The following is a 21158-nucleotide window of genomic DNA, read 5'->3' as shown; positions in this document are numbered from 1 at the left end:
TTCGTATGGTATTTTAGGACTTTTTGGTATATTTAATTGAGGTCTCGGGGGCATCGGGTGAGTTTCGGATGATTAACGGATTGAATTCGGACTTAGAAGAAAAATCTGAAAGTTTTGCCATCTGCTGTAATCGCACCTGCGCAAGGTTAACCGCAGGTGCAAGAAATATGGAGCAGAAGAGGAGTTGGGTGGATTGGTCAGGGGTCACAGGTGCATGGAAAAGGCCACATCTGCGATGCCCGCTGATACACAAGGCTGACCGCAGGTGCGAAGTGAGACCGTAGAAGCGGATAGGATTCTGCAGGTGCGGCCTCTTCATCGTAGGTGCGGAGGCAGAGGGGGATAAGCGGTTTGTGCAGAAGAGCTCATTTTTCCGCACAAGCGCACGCGCATGTGCGAGCCCAGGCTCCGCAGGTGCGGAAATGTCTCGACAGTGTTTAAAACCGAAGGGCTTCGTGATTTTTGTCATTTTGGACTTTGCAAACTCGGTTTAGGGCGCTTTTTGAGAGTATTTTCGAGAGATTTATTGAGGTAAGTCCCTTGTACTTATTTTTGATCAATAATCTTATTTCCCCATTTATTTTTCCACTTAGTTAGTGTGTATTTAAGGTAAAATTTGGGAGTTGAGACTAGGGATTTGGAGAGTTTGATTTGAGGATTTGAAGGACCATTTGGTGTCGGATTTTAGTAAATTTAATATGGTTAGACTCGTGAGTGAATGAGTGTTCATATTTTGTGACTTTTACCCTATTCCGAGATGTGGGCTCGGGTCGACATTTTAGGGCGAATTTTGGAATTTTTGTTAAAGTATTGATTTCATTAATTATATGAGTTTATTATAGTTGTATTTATGATATGCAATTGTTTTGACTAGACTTGGGCCATTCGGATCCGGATATTCGTGGAAAGAGCATTGCTATCAATTGATTGAGCTTGGTTCGAAGTAAGTGGCTTTCCTAACCTTGTGTGGGGAAAATCCCCTTAGGATTTGGTATTGTTGTGATATGTGAGCGACGTGTACGTGAGGTGAAGATTACGTACACGGGCTATTTGTTGAAAAACCCCGATTTATTTTACTGAGTAGTAATCCGTTTTTCCATTAAATTGATTTATACCGTTTAAATGAGTATTAACCTATTTTTATTCTTAATTGAGTTATTCCAATATGTGTAGTTAACCTGTTTAGTCTAATATCGCATGTCTACATGCTTTAATTGCTTATTTGAACTCTATGAAGCATGCCTAGTTGATTTTCCTGCTTTTCCTTGTCCTTTATCAGTATAACTGTAGAAATCTTGATGATAACTGTTGTATTACCGGTTTGAGCTGTGTGTTTACTTTGAGGCTATGAGGCGGTTCCTCGAGAGTTCTCCCTGCATATTTACTTTTGAGACTACAAGGCGGTTCCTCAGGAGTTCTCCCTGCATATTTACTTTTGAGACTACAAGGCGGTTCCTCGGGAGTTCTCCCTACATATTTACTTTTGAGACTACGAGGCGGTTCCTCGGGAGTTCTCCCTACATATTTACTTTTGAGACTACGAGGCAGTTCCTCGGGAGTTCTCCCTACACATTCACTTTTGAGACTACGAGGCGGTACCTTGGGAGTTCTCCCTGTACATTTACTTTTGAGACTACGAAGCGGTTCCTCGGGAGATCTCCCTGCATATTTACTTTTGGGACTACGAGACGGTATCTCGAGAGCTCCCCTATTGTTATCACATTATTCTTGTGTTGTTGTTTCTCTATGAATTCTTGTTGTTACTTCTCCATTTTACTTCATTTTATTATATCATCGGTATTGTTATTATATCCCATTAGGGCCCGGACCTGACCTCGTCACTACTCTACCGAGGTTAGGTTTGGCACTTACTGGGTACCGTTGTGGTGTACTCATGCCACTCTTCTGCACATGTTTTGTGTGCAGATCCAGGTACTTCTTATCAGCCCCGCTATTAGCTAAGAGTATTTGTTGTTGTACGGAGACTTCAAGGTACATCTGTCGCGTCTGCAGACCTCGGAGTCCCCCTCCATTCTCACCTATGTCATTACCTTCCGTACTTCTTTTATTAGACTCTGGTGTATAGAGATATTAGTTTACTTATGTAGCTTGTGACTCATGATGTTCCGGGTTTTGGGAAGACTGTGTATTTATAGAGTATTGATTATCGTACATATCGAGTAGCAGTGTTATTTTCTGCAATTTCTTAGGCTTACCTAGTCGTAGAGGCTAGGTGTCATCACGACGTTATACGGAGGAAGTTTGGGTAGTGACACTCACAAGCTTTTCCTTTATCAATTTGAATTCTCTTAAGCACTCCACATTAAAAACAAACTTGACATATTTCGCTAGCAATGCAGTCAACGGCTTGGTAATGCTGGAAAAGTTTTTGATGAACCTCCTAAAGAACTCAACATGTCCCAAGAAACTCCTTAAGCTCTTCATAAAAGTCGGTGGAGGGAGCCTAGCAATTACATCAACATTATCTCTATCAAACTTCAATTCCATGTACAGTTAAGAAGCAAGTGAGTGGCTTCACAACGTTCAAGCACGAGCTCCAAATTCTCCAAGCAATTCTCAAAGTCATCACCAAAGAGAGTGAAATCATCCATGAATACTTCTAGACACTTCTTGTTTAAATCAGAGAATATAGACATCATGCACCTCTGAAAAGTGGCAGGTGCATTACACAACCCAAACGGCATACTCATGTAAGCAAAAATACCTAACGGGCAAGTGAATATGGTCTTCTCAACATCTTCTAGGGCAATGGGTAACTGATTGTAGCCTGAGAACCCATCCAAGAAGTAGTAGCATCCATGTCCAGTCACTTTCTCGAGCATTTGGTCAATAAAGGGGAGTGGGAAGTGGTCTTTCCTTGTTACATCATTCAGTCTTCTATAATCAATGCACATTCTCCACCCAGTGACTGTTCTTGTTTGGATTAGCTCATTGTCTTCATTTTTCACCACTGTCAAGCCTCCCTTCTTAGGTATAACTTGCACTGGACTAATCCACTGGCTATCAGAGATGCGGAAAATCACTCCCGCATCTAGCAATTTGATGATCTCCGTGTGAACTACCTCCTCCAAATTTTTGTTCAGTTTTTGTTGTGGCTACACCACTGGCTTGCTATTTTCTTCCAACAGAATTTTGTGCATGCAAATTGCTGGACTAATTCCTTGAATATCATCTATACTCCAGCCAATTGCCTTCTTGTGCTTTTTCAGCAACTTCACCGGCTTTTGCTCCTGTATATATGTCAAGTCAGTAGAAATAATCACAGGACAATTGTTAGTTTTAAGAAAAATATATTTCAAGTGAATGGGGAGGACTTTCAATTCTACATTAGGCTTAGAAGACTCCTTTTTTAGTTCCTCCTCATACACCACCTGATCCTCAGTTTCAAGAGCTTCAGCCTCTTTCTTTAATTTAGTATCTTCATCCTCCACTGTGCTAGACTGAGTAATACACCTCTCTAGAGTATCACCCACAAGCTTGTCAAACTTGTATTTTTCAACCAATTCCCCAACAACGTCTAACTTGAAGCAAGAGTAGGCAGATGACTCATAACTGGGGTATTTCATCATCCTCTTCATCTGGAACACCACTTTTTCATTGCCCACTCTAAGCATAAGTTGCCCCTCATAGATATCAAGGATAGCTCTGCCTATACATAAAAATGGCCTCCCTAGAATTAGAGGCACCTCCTTGTTCACCTCCACATCCACAACAATAAAGTCTACGGGGAACACAAACTTGTCCACCTGCACTAGAATATCCTCAATGATTCCCTCAGGTAGAATGGTGGTCTGGTCAGCCAGTTGTAGGGACACCGGTATTGATTTGATCACTCCAAGCTCACATTCCAGTTTCTTGAATATAGATAGGGGCATTAGATTTATAGACTCGCCAGAATCACAGAGGGCCTTGTCGAATTTCTCACTCCCCAACGCGCATGGTATGGTGAAGCTTCCTGAGTCCCCACACTTTTGGGGAATTTTATTTTGTAATATGGCACTGTGGTGGCATTCAACTTGATCATTGTTGTCTTCTCCAATTTTCTCTTGCTAGACAAGATTTCCTTCAAGAACTTTGCATAAGCAGGCATCTGAGTGAGTACCTCTGTGAAGTTCATATAGAGTTATTTGAGCATCTTCGAGAATCTCCCAAAACATTTTACAATTTTTTCCCGCTTCATCTTTTAAGGGAATGGTAGAGATGGCATATGTCTACTTTCTTCAATCTTCTTTTGTACCGTCGTTATCTCTAGCCTTTCTACTCTTCACCCTTGTTTCTCTGTTGGTGTCTATGTCTGCTTGTTCATCACCTCGGGTCGAGCTTTTACCACTAGGTCAACCAATGTTTTGCCACTTCTCAGAGATACAACTTTGATTATTTCCTTTGGATTCTATGCAGTGTCAGAGGGTAAAGTCCCAGGAGCTCACTTAGATAACAAATTTGCAATCTATACCAATTGTCTTTCTAAATTCCGGATGGTCGTGCCCTACCCTTTCCTAGCCGAAGTAGGAAACTACTCTGTAAATTACGTACAGCCGTGTCGCACCTCGCGGCACCCCATGCGGCGCGGCTGTGAGGTTTCTCATAGTAAATCATTTTGTTCACTTTTTAACATTCAGACTTGGTCCTCGACCCCCGAACGTGATTCCGTCTTACTTTCTTTGGCTACTACTCAGACTTTAAAGCTCCAACTTGTTTGATTTTGCTTCAAATTACCTAAATAGCTCGGAATCATTTCCTACAAGGCATAAAATACGTAATAAGTGTAATTCACTATTATTTAAGCTCGAACACACGTAAAATGTAGTAATTAAAGTGCAATACTATGGCTAAAACACAGTTTTCTAGCCTACCATCATGATGAGTCTATAGAAGATGACATCTTTATCGTCCATGGATCGACCCATGTCGAGGAGCATGCAACAACCGAGGAAAGGAGCCACAAGGCCGATCCACTTCCAACTCAAGAGGGTGAAGTAGAGACGGGGGTTATGACTTTTCGACAAGTCGTTTCTATTCCGAAGAAGGTGATCAGTGTGATAGACATCATCGAGATGCCCTCCTATACCGAGTCCATGTTTGAAGAGTCCCAAGAGGGCCAAGGAAAGTCAAGTGAAGGGGTTCACGGTGCAGACAACCCTCCCTACACCTTATTCGATGGCATGGACATGTCCACTTTGGAAGATTTTTTCAGGTTGGGCAACCTAGAGATCCCAAAAAAGGGTGTGTCATCAAAAGCTGGAGGGTCGAGTTCAATACCAAAACTTGTGAGGCAGTTTCCCGCACTGAGTGTGGACCCCAGCAGTAAGAGAACAGTCATTCTTATGGTCCCGTTGGATGCTCGAATTCTATCTGCTCCAGTGGGCATAGCCAGCTACCTCTAATGCCTAGTGAATGAGAAGGACCAGGCAAAGATGAATGATGTGGGCATATTGAATCTCTTAAATGAGGCACAGCAGGCGTTGAACTGGGTAAGACATCAACACTTTCACACTCTCTCGTGAATTCCGCTTAAGTTTTGGTGTCTCTTATTGTTTTCGTTGTTTTGCAGGCCTCGGTACTTCACCATGAGAGCTTTCTCTGGTATCAATTTAAAATCAGCCAGCTCGACTTTATGCTCAAAGACCATGTCCGGAAGAAGGACATGTACATGCTTTCCAGTAAGTAACAGGACGGGGTCGTCAAGGACCTTCAGGCCGAGCCGGACAGTACTTAAAATGAAGCTTCGACCCTGAAGCGGGAACATGCCAACCTAATTAAAAAGGTAAAGGTCTTTGGATTTAAAAATAAGGAACTAGTCATGGTGACTAACAACACAACCTCGCACATCAACAGAAGATCGACCTGATCGACTAGCTCCGAGCCGATATGAATGAGGTCCGGACCATGGCCGACGGGTGGAAAAGCAAAATGAAATTGCTCTCTTAGGAGAAGGAAACCGCTAAGGCAAAGATGGCATCGGTTGAGAACCAACTCTGGGTGGCAAAGGACAAATCAAACAAATGGTCTCAGCTAAATGATGATCTCCGAGCATAGCTGAGCTCGGCCGTTACAGCGCGGAAAGCCCTTTATAGAGAATATGAGAATGTGAAGTCCAAATTGGACACAACCTCCAAAGATGCTGAAGAAATGGTAATCCAATACAAAGTTGATGTGGAGGCAGCCAATACCCTCCCAAAGGCAAAGGCTGAATATATGAAGCGGTTGTCCCGAAAAGAGACCCTCGAAGAGATTCACGCCCTAGGTTTTGACCTATCGGTTGAGATCAAGGAAGCCAAAAATCTCGAGGCTAAGGCGAAAGAGCTTTACGAGCCTAAATATGTTGAAGGCTCTATATAACTTTATTTGCTCGAGGCTTTGAAAATTCAGTGTGACCGGAAATTTTTTCTAGATGCTTAAGTGGTTTTAGACGATGTTTTTGTCGAGGGTAACCTTTTAGCAGGTTTTGAGTTCTTATAAAGGCCTTACTTTCTGATTTCGGGCTTCAGACGTCTCCGAGCCATTTTTAGGGTGGTCGTAGCCTTTTGTATTTAGGCACCGCCTAATAGGCTTGGAGCCTCCGAGATTTGGTAGCTCGGGTTGTCCGAACTTTCTTCGGACGACAGTCCACGAATAGGGGTAGCCCTTGGGCTCGATATTCCTCGAGTAGGGGTAGCCCATGCGCTCTTAGATCAGGAATTTAAGAGGCAAGAAAATGTGTAATAGCAAGGCTAAACTTTCTTTCATTTCTCAGTGTGTAAAGTACATGATCGAAAGCGCATAAAAACTTGTATCACGACTAGGGTGGACTATGTGATCACGGTTCATACGACCGTTTGGCCCTTAGAGTGAATCCGAACCACCAAGCCTTAGCTTCTGGCATACAAAGTTTTTCCTTTTTCCTTGCTAAAAATCTTAATCCGAGGGTAATGGAACCCAGTAGTCGAGGTCGAGCTTGAGAGGGCTCAGATACTGTTGACATGAAGTGAACAATCATTGACTTTGGTTTGAGACCAGTCTTCGAATCTAAGTTAGCACGTTTTACTGTTGCCTTGTAAAAAACCTTACCAAAAAAACTATTTTGTGACAAAACCGGTTCCAGGAAAAAAGAGTGCAAAGCATGCTTTCAGACCTAATAGCCACATCCATCCTTGGCCGTTTCCTGCAAGTGTTAGTCTGATTCATAACATAATAAAAGAGCAATTAAGATCGTACCTTAGCAGTAGTACCGCTTTAAGTGTGTCATGTTCTAGTTGTTCGGTAATTGCACACCGTTTTCTACTTGGAGTTGTATAAGCCTTTGCCGGTAATTTTGATAACTCAATATAGTCCTTCCCAATTTGGTCCTAGCTACCCCTCATTCTAGTTCCAGGTGTGTAATGTTACTTCTTTCAACACCAAGTCCACAATCTCGAAGTGTCGGAGGTTGGCTCTCCAGTTGTAGTATCTTTTTATCTGCTGCTTCTAGGCGGCCAATCGGACTATGGCGGCCTCACGTATTTCATCCAATAGTTCCAGGATCGTGATCCTGACCTCGCCATTTGACTCTTCGGTCACATATTGGAACCTGAGGCCCGGTTCTCCCACTTCGATTGGTATTAAGGCTTCGGCCCCGTAGACCAACAAAAACAAAGTGGCCCCGATAATAGACTTTGATGTCGTACGATATGCCCACAGGACTTCGGGCATGCTTTCCTTCCATTTCCCTTTGGCATCGATCAACATTTTTTTAAGGTTTTGAAGTTTGGTCTTGTTTGTCGATTTCACATGTCTGTTCCCACCAGGGTGGTAAGGTATTGATAGTATCTTCTTAATCATGTGATCTTTGAAAAATTTATTTACCTTGGTGCCGATGAATTGTTTCCCATTATTGCACACGACCTCGACCGATATCCCAAATTGACATATTATGTGGTCCCAGATGAAGTCGGTGAATTCTTTATCCCGGACCTTTTCGAATGCTTGAGCCTCGACCCACTTGGAAAAATAATCAGTCATGAATAGTGTGAATTGAGCTTTACCGGGTGCCCACGGTAGGGGGCCGACGATATCCATTCTCCACTTCATAAACAGACACGGGAACAGGACCGAATGGAGTAGGTCTCCCGATTGATGGATCATCGATGCATGTCTCTGGCAGTCGTCGCATTTTCGTACGAAGTCCTTTCTCCATTTTGGTCCAATAATAGGCGGCCCGGATTAATTTTCGCACCAAAGCTTCTGCCCCCGAATGGTTTCCGCAAGTGCCTTCATGAACTTCTCTCAAGGCGTATTCGGTATCTCCCGGTCCCAAGCATCTGGCTAGCGAACCATCGAACATTATCCTAAATTTGGAAGCCTTGGTGCGCAGGGCTCTAGATTCTTTGGGATCTGAGGCCAATTTCCCAGTCTTCAAGTAGTCTATGTACTTGTTCCTCTAATCCCAGGTTAAACTTGATGAGTTTACTTCGGCCTGACCTTATTCTATCACTGAATTCATGAGTTGTATGATTGTTCCCGAACTGAATGCATCGTCATCAACCGATGACCCCAAGTTAGCCAGAGCATCGGCCTCGCTGTTCTGATCTCGGGGCACGTGTTGTAGGGTCCATTCCTTGAATTGATACAGCTCTACTTGTAACTTATATAAATATCTTCACATCCATTCCTCTTTCACTTCGAACGTCCCATTGACTTGATTGACCAAAATAAGGGAATCACATTTAGCTTCGATCACCTCGGCCGTAAGGCTTTTAGACAACTCGAGACCTACAATCATGGCCTCATACTCGGCCTCATTGTTAGTGAATTTTACAATTCTAATAGACTGCCTAACTACATTCCCCGTAGGTGGTTTCCGCACGATACCGAGCCCGGACCCCTTTGCGTTCAAGGCACCGTCCGTAAAAAGGATCCAAATTCTTGAGGTAGTCCCCAAGGTCAGCAATAATTCCCTTTCGACTTTGTGCACTAAGGTCAGCATAAAGTTGGCCACGAAATCTGCCAAAATTTGAGATTTTTATGGTGGTTTGGGTTCGATACTCGATATCGTACCCGCTGATTTCGATAGCCCATTTGGCCAACCGGCCCGAGAGCTCGGGTTTGTGCACGATGTTCCTCAGTGGGTAAGAGGTTACGACAGATATGGGGTGGTATTGAAAGCTTGTTGAGGATACCTTGTTTCGGCCTCGCCTAGAGTTCTACTGACATAGTAAATAGGAAATTGCGTACCTTCCTCTTCCCGGACCAAGACTCCACTTACCGCCAGCTCGAAAACCGCCAAGTAAAGGTATAATTGTTCATCCGCCTTCGGAGTATGGAGCAGGGGTGGACTCGAAAGGTACCATTTGAGTTCTTCCAAAGCTTGTTGGCATTTCGGAGTTCAGAAAAAGTTATTCTTCTTCAATAGTGAGAAGAACTGATGGCTTTTATCCGAGGACCTTGATATAAACCGGCCCAGGGCAGTTATATGCTCGGTTAGCCTCTGAACGGCCTTGACATTGTCCACCGCGGTGATGTCTTCTATGGCTTTGATTTTGTTGGGATTGATCTAGATCTTTCGATTATATACCATGAACCCCAAGGAATTTTCCGGATCTATCCCCGAATGCTCACTTTTTCGGGTTCAGCTTCATATTGTATTTCTTCAATATGTCAAAGGTTTCCTGCAAATGTTTCAAATGGTCCTCTACTCATAGGGACTTCACTAACATGTCGTCAATATAAACTTCCATTTATTTTCCTATCTGTTCTTCGAACATCCGGTTTACTAGGCACTGATAGGTGGCACCGACGTTCTTTAATCTGAATAGCATCACATTATAACAATATGTGCTGAATTTAGTGATAAAGGAAGTCTTTTCTTGATCGCCCGGGTCCATCCGAATTTGGTTGTACCCGGAATAGACATCAAGAAAACTGAGTGTCTCATGTCCGGCCATCGCATCGATCATCCGATCGATGTTAGGCAAAGGAAAAGAATCCTTAGGGCATGCCTTATTCAGATCTTTATAATCCACACACATTAATAACTTATTTCCTTTTTAGGTACTACCACTACATTAGCTAACCAGTCCGGGTATTTAACTTCCCAAATAGACCCTATTTTAAGGAGTTTAGATACCTCGTCCTTGATGAATGTACGTTTGACCTCGGACTGCAGTCTCCTTTTCTGCCTAACCAGATGAAACATCGGGTCCAAGCTCCATTTATGAGTGGTTACCTCCGGTGGGATTCGTGTCATGTGGATATAGGACCGAGCGAAACAATCCATGTTATCTATATAAATTCAGTGAGTTTTTTCCTAAGCTTGGGAGTTAACCTCGTGCCCAGGTATACCTTCCGATCGGGTAAGTGTTCGATCAATACAACTTTCTCCTTGACCGTCGATTGGTGGCATCGGAATCATCAGGAGCTATGAACGATCTAGAAACTCTATAATCATCCTCTTTGCCTACTCCTCATCCTTATGGTTCGGTCGGTGCCGGTATCGGTGATTGCTATTTAATTTCTTCCTTCTTGGTCGGCTCCGTGTTCTTTGATATTGAGACCACAGGCACTAGTATCACCTCGTCGACTACGAACATTTCCTTTGTGGTCGGCTGCTCTCCGTAGAGCGTCGTGACTCCTCCCGTGTAGGGAACTTCAGTGCATTGTGTAGGGTTGAGGGTACTTCCCTCATGTTATGAACCCATGGCCTTCCGAATAGGGTGTTTTGCCTCATGTCCCCTTCGATCACGTCGAAAATTTTGTATCTTGGATCGTCCCGGCGGTGTTCACTGGCAGGGTTATTTCTCCTTTAGTAGTTTCACATGCCATGCTAAATCTGTTCAACACTCGGACCACCGGCACTATTTGGTCTTGTAACCCCAACTGCTCTACGACCATCAATCTGATAATGTTGGTCGAGCTGCCTAGATCAATCAATACACATTTAACTCGAGATTTATTGATAAGTATGGATATCACTAGTGCATCATTATGAGGTTGTATGATGCCCTCAGCATCCTTGTCACTGAACGAAATGGTTCCTTCTGGGACGTAATCTCGGGTGCGCTTTTTCCCTTGTGATGGATACTTTAGTTTCCTTTATCATTGGCCCATGGGGGACATCAACCTTTCTAATGATCATGTTGATGACGTGCTGAGGTTCTTCTTATTTGGTCTGTTTGTTGGAGTCCTTGTTCCTGAAGTGGATTTTGGATCGATCACTCAGAAATTCTCGGAGATGCCAGTTATTAAATAACCGGGCACAGATGCCACCGGAAGAGGACGCAAACTCTATTCCCTCTGATGATGAAGGGTACATGCGCACCTTTGAGGGTGTTGATTAGGAGTAGGCCATGGTCCTCATGGAGTTACCTTTTCACTCTTGTTTTACTGTTTTGATTAGGGGTGCTCCTATTTGATTGTATTTGTACTTATGTTTTATTTGCCAGTTGGTTTTTTTTATTTGTTTCTTGCTTTCTTAGAAAATATGGTCTGTAATCATAACTCTAAATTCTATCAGCTTGTAATAGTTAGTAATTAATTGTTTAGTTTTGACTCTTCCCGACAATGGATTTTGTCGACTAGCTTCTTGAGGGATTTGAAGTCGAACGAGAAAAATACAAAAAAAAGAAAATAAATTTGAAAATCCAAAAATATGTTTTTTATTTTGTTTTATTCTTACTTTCTTAGGTAGTTTAGTAACCACCCCTTGATTTTTATTTGTGCTGCGGTTCTTTTCCCTTGACTGCATATGCCTTGAGAGTGGTGAGTGCCTTAGTTGTGACGCCTAGGCTCAGTTCTGGACTTTTAGATAAGTGCCTTAAATTGGTTGATCGTAACTTTGCTTAACTACTTTGACTAGAGAGTCGTGAAAGATCCGATCCTAAGTGAGTTATGTGCCAATGTGCAAGTGTGGTTTTTGTTGATATTCTGTGCATTTCAGTGATGTCTGGAACTTGCCCCGTGTGTATGCAAAGCGAAATAGTAGTCTTATTCGGTCTAGGAAGTGATATAAGCATTTCTTTGTTAAGCCAATTATATGTCTGTGACCTACCTAATTGTTGTGTATCCTAGTTAGCCCTTTTGAGCATGTAATGCTATTTCTTTGGCAACTACACTATAAGACAAGGCTGACCCCTTTGTTTGAATTGACTCTTTGTTTGAACTTGTTGCCTCTTGTGAGCACTTGAATTTGTTATGAGCTTGTTAAAAGTTAAATACAGGTATGGGTGAGTTTTGAGTGGAACTAAAAAAAATTGAGAAAGGTGCACTGTTTGAAAATTTGTGAGAGCCACTTATAGGGAATTGAAAAAAAAATGAATTGCTTGAAAAAAATTAGAACTTTGAAAAGAAAAAAAAGGGTTGTGTATTTACTAGAAAGAAAAAAAAATTGATTCCTTGCTAGTGGTAGTTTTCATCTCGATTGTGCTTAAAGATATTGAGATCTTGATGCTATTATATGTGAAGGTTGGGGTTTGGGTCAACACAAGTGTGGGATAAAATTGTTAATGTATATGTGTTAAAGTTCTCAGGGAGGTGTAGCCACTATATCCATATGTATCCTACCCGTCCCGCAGCCTGCATTATAACCAAAATAAAGTCCTACTTTATCTTTTACTGAATTATCTCAATTAGTAAAGTATTACACTACGGGCAAGCTTATGGTACATTCTCTGTGGCGCATGAATTGTATTTCTGAGAGTGAGTGAATTCTTTCTATCTTGAATTCCTATTTGTTCTTGAATTTTATTAAGTGTGGAACTACTCTCTATTTTTTGTGTGAGGGCACGTAACTCGTAAAGGTAAGACAAAGTCATTGACCTTTGTGTTAGAGTAAGTGAACAAGTTGTGAAAAACACGTGATGCTTTTGAGTCGAGTCTTGAGGTTAGGATGTTATGACATGGTGTTTAGTTTATTTTAAATATTCTTGGCATGATGTGTTAAGGAAGTTGTTTAATGAAAAGGTCATCCCAATGTGAAGTGTAGTTTGATCGCTCGAGGACGAGCAATGATCTAAGTGTGGGGTGTTGATGGTAGGCTAGAAATCCGTATTTTAGCCGTAGTATTGCACTCTAATTACTGCATTTTACGTGTGTTCGAGCTTAAATGATAGTGAATTATACTTATTACTTGTTTTATGCATTGTAGGAAATGATTTCGAGCTATTTAGGTAATTTGGAGAGAAATCGAACAAGTTGAAGCTTTAAAGTCTGAGTAGAAGCCCAAAAAATTTAGCCGGGATCACTTTCGGGGGTCGAGGACCAAGTCCGGATATCAAAAAGTGAACAGAACGATTTACTCTGAGAAAACCTCACAGTCGCGCCGCATGGGGCGCTGCGACGCACGACACGGCTGTGTAATTGCTGCTGCCTGACGGAGTTTCACCTCTCTAGATTTCTTCACGCATGGCGCGACTGTACAAATTTTATAGAGTAGTTTCCTACTTCGGCTAGGAAAGGGTAGGTTCGACTAGGTTTGTTTTTACATGGTATAAATACACCAAAACACGATTTTGAAGGGACTTTTGACCTACAAAAGATTGGAGAACCAACCAAGGCAAGAAGACTCAAGAATTCATCAATATTTCAACCTACAATCGATGCAATACAGGAGTTTGTATCGAATCATTAGAATTGATATTTTCTTTGTTTTTGAACCTTATTGAGATGTCTTACTCCATTGCTATGGAGTAATTTCCATTTGGGTGTTGATAGATACGGTGTATCGATAACTTGATTAGGGATTTATTTCTTGATAATTGTTAGAATTAATTGATGGAGCTTTAATTTGTCTTGTGGAGTTATTTATTATTTTGCTTAATCAAAAGAGGAGTTTGATATTGAATTTTTTCACATCTTATGCTCTAGTTTAAATTCGTGATTCAAATAGGTAATCGAAATAGTCTTTTGAATTTTTAATCGAACTAGAAATTAGGGGAATATTCGTGAGAAGTTACCCTTTAGATCATAACTATCATTTTATTATTGTAATTGTTTACCGTGCTTCAATTAGATTAGTTACTGAAATTTATGTTTAATCGAAAGAGGAACATTATCTCAAGTATAGTCTGATTATTGGTTGAATTCGTGAGAATCAACCGTATTATAAAGTGAATTAACTCAAGAAGTGGATCCCGGGTCAGTTATCTTTCACCAATCTAGTCAAATACCCTTATCCCTCTCATTGATATTTCTTCGTTGCTTATCTGCTGTCTTTTTTGATCAATTGTTATTTGCTTAATTTTCTTAGTAGTTAATCATAGTAATAGTCATCAAATCAAGTGTAATTTTCCTGGATAGTAATCAACTGGAGATTATTCAAACACTGTTTAAATCAAATCCCTGTGGGGATGATAATTAATCTATACTATCTTTGATTAGTGAGCATCAATTTTGTATTATGTTTTGCGCTCGTCACATTCCTGAGCCGGCGAAGCGAGTCAGAGTTCGGTACCCGAGACTTAGTATTCTTCTTAGGCTTACGAGCTCGGGAAGCCGCCCTCTTTTTGGCTTCACCTCGGGACCCGGGGGATCCCGATGGCTTTCTTTTCCTCTTCTTCTCTCCTATGACAGCTCTGGGCTGTCCTGTCACGAAGGGATCAACGGATAAGAACACATCCTCGTCCCCTTCCAGCGGCCTATATTCCACGGTCTTAGGCAAACGTGCGAAGGAAAGAGACAAGGTCAGAATTATGTAAGTTTGTGGCATAGTAATAACTATTCATAGGAGAACCTTACCATGAGAACGAGTCTCACATCTGCCCTTTGAAAGTTTGCACCACGCGCACTCAAAGTATGACATCTGCTTGCAGATTCCTTCGATCCACTCCTTGAGCCGGGGGACAATATTGGGAACCTAGGCAACAGCCGCATGACCACAAATACTGATGATGAGAAAGGAAATAAAGAAAAATTGACACTTAAGGAAAGACTACACTTACGAGATGCATTCCACTTCTCGGAAAATGGCAGGAACTCGGGAGGGGTCAGATTTTCAATTTTTACCCGAACAAAGCACCCCTGCTAACCTTGGTCTCGACACTCGTCGATGCTCGAAAAGGGAGCCTTGCTGGCCCAGCGAATAAGCTTGATTAGTCCCCCTCAGAAAATTTGGGGATTGTACAGACGGAGTAGGTTGTCGAGGGTGAATCAAGGAGATTCAATGTTGTTCACAAAATAATGTAGGAGGATCACGATCCTCCAAAGAGACGAGTGGATTTGCCCTAGGCACACCTCGTACCTCTTACAAAAGGCCATAACTACTGGGTCTGCACGACCCAACATGAAGGGGTAAGTGTAAACACTTAAATACCCCTCCACATGGGTAGTTATAGCATCCTTAGGTTCGGGGACTACCACGTCCTTGCCTTCCCATTTACTGTCCTCTCGGACTATGGGAATGATATTTTCGGTAATGGAGCATATGTATCTCCATGCTCCTTCACCTCGGTCTTGTTTGGCTTAGGCCTTCTCGACCTTGAAGTCGTCCCCGATTTAACAGCCCCCGGGTATAAAACTTTTCATTGGGGGCTGTGGGGCCGCTTCTGGAGCAGCCACCTCGGTATCTGTGGCCGGGTGGGAAGATGAAAAGGCAGCCTGCTGAGGAACTGATTTGGAAGTCTTAGCCATCATGATCTGGAAAGTATGACGATTTGAAGGAAAAGTATAAAGGTTTGAAGGAACAAGTATGAAAGTTGAAGAAAATAGTATGAAGGTTTGAAAGTAGGATGAATATTTGGGTAAAAACCTAAGAACAATTATGAAGATTTGAAAGAGTTGATAGTCGTTAGAAAATTCGAAGAAAAAAGCTAGGATCGGAAAGTAGAAGAAGTACAAAAGTTCGAAGCTTTTATAGGAGAAAATGCCATTAATACGTGGCGTTTCACATTCAGAGGCGACCAACCGATGATGGACACGTGTCCGAAGTCAGAACGACGCGATTGATGGGACGTTTCAGCTTATTCATCATCTCGGTTGTAACGTACGAAGGAAGGAACCGGGGTTCATCTATCGTTTTCCATTGTTTCGGTGAACCTACTCTATGAGAAATGAGAGGACTATCTGTATACGGGTGAACTCGAGGCTAGTGCACACCCCGACTTCCCGGTAAGTCAAACGAAGTAAGAGTATGAATGTATGAGATCGACACCGAATCTGAGAATTCTTTGAATCGAGGCTGCAACGGGGTACTCGCTACTAGGCATGGCGAGACAACACTCCCCGAACCCAGAACGAACTCCAAGACCTCGGAAAGTACTACAAACGGTTGCATACGACTAACAAAGGGCCGTAATATCCTCACTCAACCAGATATCACAGCGCGGATCTCGCCCGATGTCGGTAGTGTATCAGTAATTGATGAGAAATGAGGATTTTCTCTTTTTAGAATTGTACTAGGGATGAAACTCTCCTACTATACAAAGAAAAACTTTTTATTCAATGGAGATATTGCAACACACATATCAAGGCAATACAAACTTATTTCTGTGCTTTCTAGCTATTGAAAAGTTCTTATTTTAATCACTGTTCTTTATATACATTTGACTTCGAATCGAGGGCTCGGTCGAGGATAAAACTATTGTTCAGCTTAAATCCGAGCCCGACCTTAACGTCACAATTGGTCTATTTATTCATTTTATCTTTAATTCGTTTATCTAACATTCTTGATTATTTGTGTTGAATTAATTCACGTATCCTTAAAATCACGACAAATTCAATTGTTGTCCGTTTTTAGAGTAAAAGAAATTATTTCCTCGATTAGTCCAAGTAACATGTAATTATTCAATTACACATATATTTCATATTTTTGTCGAAGATAGCTGAAATATACGCCCTTCATTTCCTTTTACTAGTCCAGACCTGACACTTCCTTTAAGATATCATCTCTTGAGATTTTATTTTATTAAAATACCCTTATTAATGATAATTAAAATCCTATTAACAAAGCAATGATTGGGAAGTGTGGTTGCTTAATGATAAGTTAACATTGGAAGCAAATAATAAATCTCTCTTATTTGCTAAGATGAACAAGTAAAAGGAAAAATTTATAAACAAATTTCCTATCTTAAAATAACAACAAAACGTGTTAAACGATTCCAATGAGTAAAAGTTTTAGGAGATTCCCGGGAATTGAAACAATATAAAATCTTCTGATTCGTTTAAGATAACGTGCACAGAATCCGTGCATCATGCTCCAAGAAATTAAAAATTGATTGTTTTTTAATCCTTTCAAACAATCTCCGAATATCTAACTTATTGTAATATTCAGTTGCTTCGGAAACTACAGAGTTAATTATCTCTTTCAATAAATAATTGGTTATTCATTCTTGGGTTAAGTCAGTCATTTATTATTTGTTCAAAGTAATGACCAGTAAAACGGAACCAGAGGTCATTTTCTTTCTCTAATTTGATGTTCCACCAACCTCTTAAAAGTTTCCCCAGAATAATCGGAAGAAATAACGGAGTTTTATTTAAAACTAAACTATAAAATTTTATATGGAATAATTAAATTATACACTATATTTATCATAAATAAATATATTTTAAATTAATTATAATACATAGTTCCCTAAAGTAACATTTTCCTCTCTTTCTACTTTCATCTTCCTACTATAATCTAGCCGCCTCCCTCGTCTACCCTAAACTCTTTATCCCTTGGTGTTATAATCTAGTCGGAGAAGCACCACTGGCCTCACTTGCCGTAACATTGCCGTCTAACCTTCTTTTTTGTTTTTTTATCTTCTTTGTGCTCTCCCTTCTCTCACTCGCTATGAAAATTTCTCATTTTAGTACCTCAAATTTCTCAATCCAGACCGGTCTCGTCATTACCTCCACTGCCGCCGATCTCTGGCTGGAATTCATGGCCAACCAACCGGATTTCTCAGATCCGAATGTATTTTCTCAGATTTGAGTGTATTTCCCAAATTTGAATATATTTCATTTCTTGTGGCCGAATTAAATACAATAAAATAGGCATTATGGACGAATTTTTGTTCATCTGACCGGTTTGGTAGATACAATGTGATAGTATTCTCAGATCTGGCCGAATTTTTGTTCGTCTCTATTTTTTAGTTTTAATATAATGTATATAGTGTTTTGCTTGGCCTTCTGTACAGATACACTCGAATTTGAGTGTATCCTGTATTTTTCAATGCAAATCGAAAATTAATTTTTGTGGTAGATCCCTGTATTTTTAAAATTTTTGTTATTTGAATACAACTAAATTAAATACAGTAAATTGAATACAGTGTAAAAGCAGCTAAAAATAAATATAATGAATTGTATACAACCGAATAGTCATTTCTGAAAGTTCCCCTTAAAATTGTGCAAAAATATGAATTCACTTGATCATATTTTAGGTGGTAAAATACTCCGGGGTCGTTTGCTTATGAGATTAGGATACTAACTCCACATTAGAATTTGAGATTGTATTTATATGATTATAGGTGTTAGTTAATATCGCTACAAATTTTGTAACAAAATCCTAGTTTTATATAAAATACGAGACGGAATCAACTAAAATCTTATTTCGTCACTGGCAACTTGAGTAGGATTGATCCCAGAAAGCGACAATAAGCTTTGTTGCGCATTGAACTGAAATTGTCAGAAGTTTAATTGCATTTTAACCTACCCACACACACATCAAAAATATGGGATAACAAAATCGGAATAAAGTTTATATGTGTAATACAAATGTAAGCATGTTATGTTAAAGTAACACGAGTATAGAAAGAACACCTAGTATTTATTAAAGTTACACGATCCCATAAGTACGGATTTCTTCACATGGAGTTGCATTGATCAACCAAACTTGACACTTTGTGAGTCAAGATCCGAGAATGGTAGGTGGAATTGGAATTTTTTATTATTACACAATGTCCTTCAATATAGGAATAACCGCTTGATACATATCCTTATGCTTAAAGTCATAAAGCAAAGCAGAAAAATCAATTATATAAGCTAAATATTAGTAGCGTTAAAAATAAAATGCATAAATATTGTTGATATTTATCATGGAACTTCAGTTCACACCATCACTTTTACAAGTAATTCTAGGGATATTATTAAAAATAAGACTATGTACTCTTGTAATATAATAATAGCAATACTAAGAAGTAGCAGTAGTGCCAAATCTCTTGAAGAAAGTCTATAAATACTGCCCTCATACTAATTACTCTTATCAACCTCAAAATCATAAACTATTAGTATTAAAATATGGCTGGAAAACTTGCTATCCTTTTCACCACTCTCCTTGTGCTTATTGCTGGTAACTAATTACTTTATCCTCCTACGTACAATATTGTAAAAACATCATATCGTTTAACATGTATCTGTGTTCTATTTGTTTGTATCTTTGTATTACATATTTTTACTAACTTCGATTTTGAACTTAATTATGATTTGCAGCCCAAAATGTGATGGCTCAACGAGACTTACCAAAACATAAAGATGTACTGCCATTTGCAGCCAAACTATTTCAAGATCCAACTTGTGGGAAAACTTGTGAAACGCATGACGATTGCTCTGCTTGTTTGTTATGTAGCGCATGTTGGAATTTTTCAAAGACCTGTGGACCATATGTTGGTCGCGCCGCTGCCATAGGCATATAATTCATTATCGTGCTGTTGTTATTGTTGTTGTTGTTTTTGTATTATTTTTTCTTTCTCTTTAAAAAAATGATGACGGAGTCTAGCTCTGCAGGCTATGGAATCAAATCTTCCATATTCGGTTGATCTGATAGGAGACATCATCAATGTGTAACTAATTAAATAAAGAGTATCGCCCAATATAGTTAAGCAATTGGCAGATGAATTTTTTAATTGGATTTTAGATTGAGTTTAGCGATAAATAATCATGTGTACGGGTAAAATCGGGGCCTGATGAGAGAACGAAGGGGGAGCATGGATCCGCGAGATTGTAATCAAGGCAAGAGACTCCTCATATCGAGACCCTGGAAGAATGAACGATATATCCGACATCGGACATGGTAAAGCGACGTACCCCGGGCCGAGTATAACTTCTAGACCTCGGGAGACGCTGTAGATGGTTATGCATGACGGATAGGGGCCGTAATACTCGCCCTCAACCGAATATTACGGTGCGAATCTCGTTCAATATCGATTATGGATCAACAATTACCGGAAAAAGAAGATTTTTACCTCTTCTAGACTTATATCATGACTGAAATTCTCCTACTATATAAAGAGAATTTTTTTCTGATACATTGTGACACACAATTCAAAGCAATAAGAAAATTTATTTTTGTCTTCTAGCTACTGTTCAAGGCATTACTTGTTTGTTCCTTTCTTTGCTCACGACCGAGCTTGCATCGAGGGTCCGATCGAGAACGAATTTCAATGTTCAATCTAAGACCAGGCTTGGCCATCGTATTGCAATTGGTTTGATCGTTTATTTTGTATTTAATTCATCTATCTGTTATTCTTAATTATTCGTATTGAATTAAATCACGTATCCTTTAAACCACATACAAATTTAATTGTTACTCATTTTTGGGTAAACAGTTTGGCGCCCACCGTGGGGCTAAGAAAAATAGTGGTGATTTGGTACGAATCTCCATAACACACCTTATTTTACGCTTGTTCTTTGAAATCTTAATTACAGGCCAGCCTAAAAATGTCAAACTCTCAGTCTGCTCACTTTAACGTTGACGCTCAGTCAGGCCATCACGGCGAAAATAATAATGTGGTGCCTAGTAATGATGTGCTTCCTGCTGATCTAAACGGTGTCCCAGCCGCCGACCCGGTCGATGCTAACTCGCAGGTGGCCATCAACATCAATTTTCCAACTGATCCCGAAAACAGTGTTCGTGGCGGACCACGACCAACAGCTCAAAAAGCACCCGAAAGTGAAGGTGATGGGGTGAGCCTATGACTGATTTTCAAAATGTTGTATGCTCAACAAGCGGCAATAGCACATCTGTAGAATCAAAGCCACGCCCCCAACAAGGTCGAGCCCAAATAATCCCGGGAAAGCACTCAAAAAGACGAACAAATTACCGAAAGACCGAGCGAAGCCGAGCCCGGGGTAACTTCAGTGGTAATGAAGATGCTCGAAGCGTTGACAAAACAGGTAGAGTCGGGCGAGAAAAAGATTGAGGCCAACGACAAGAAGGTGAAAACATACAACTCCAGGGTCGATCAGATCCCAGGAGCTCCCCCGATATTGAAGGG

At 40.6% G+C, this 21158-nt stretch overlaps 1 protein-coding gene across 1 annotated transcript; it reads left to right on the top strand.

Annotated features, from left to right (window-relative positions):
• The first annotated feature begins 19155 nt into the window (after positions 1–19155).
• On the top strand, positions 19156–20196 carry LOC107779928 (metallocarboxypeptidase inhibitor-like). The gene is made up of 2 exons (XM_016600431.2): positions 19156–19234; positions 19375–20196. Exons 1-2 carry the CDS (start codon positions 19183–19185, stop codon positions 19575–19577), a joined length of 255 nt encoding a protein of 84 aa, XP_016455917.1. The 5' UTR covers positions 19156–19182; the 3' UTR covers positions 19578–20196.
• Positions 20197–21158: the final 962 nt, after the last annotated feature.

The sequence above is a fragment of the Nicotiana tabacum genome, chromosome 23 (assembly GCF_000715075.1).
Source record: "Nicotiana tabacum cultivar K326 chromosome 23, ASM71507v2, whole genome shotgun sequence".
Lineage (NCBI taxonomy): Eukaryota > Viridiplantae > Streptophyta > Magnoliopsida > Solanales > Solanaceae > Nicotiana > Nicotiana tabacum.
This window is presented reverse-complemented; position numbering and strand designations above follow the sequence as displayed.

Bases quoted from the DNA above. Each gene is read 5' to 3' on its own strand.
- LOC107779928 (XM_016600431.2), top strand. From the start codon at position 19,183: ATGGCTGGAAAACTTGCTATCCTTTTCACCACTCTCCTTGTGCTTATT. The intron at 19,235-19,374 runs GTAACTAATTAC...TATGATTTGCAG, and splicing joins TCTCCTTGTGCTTATTGCTG to CCCAAAATGTGATGGCTCAA.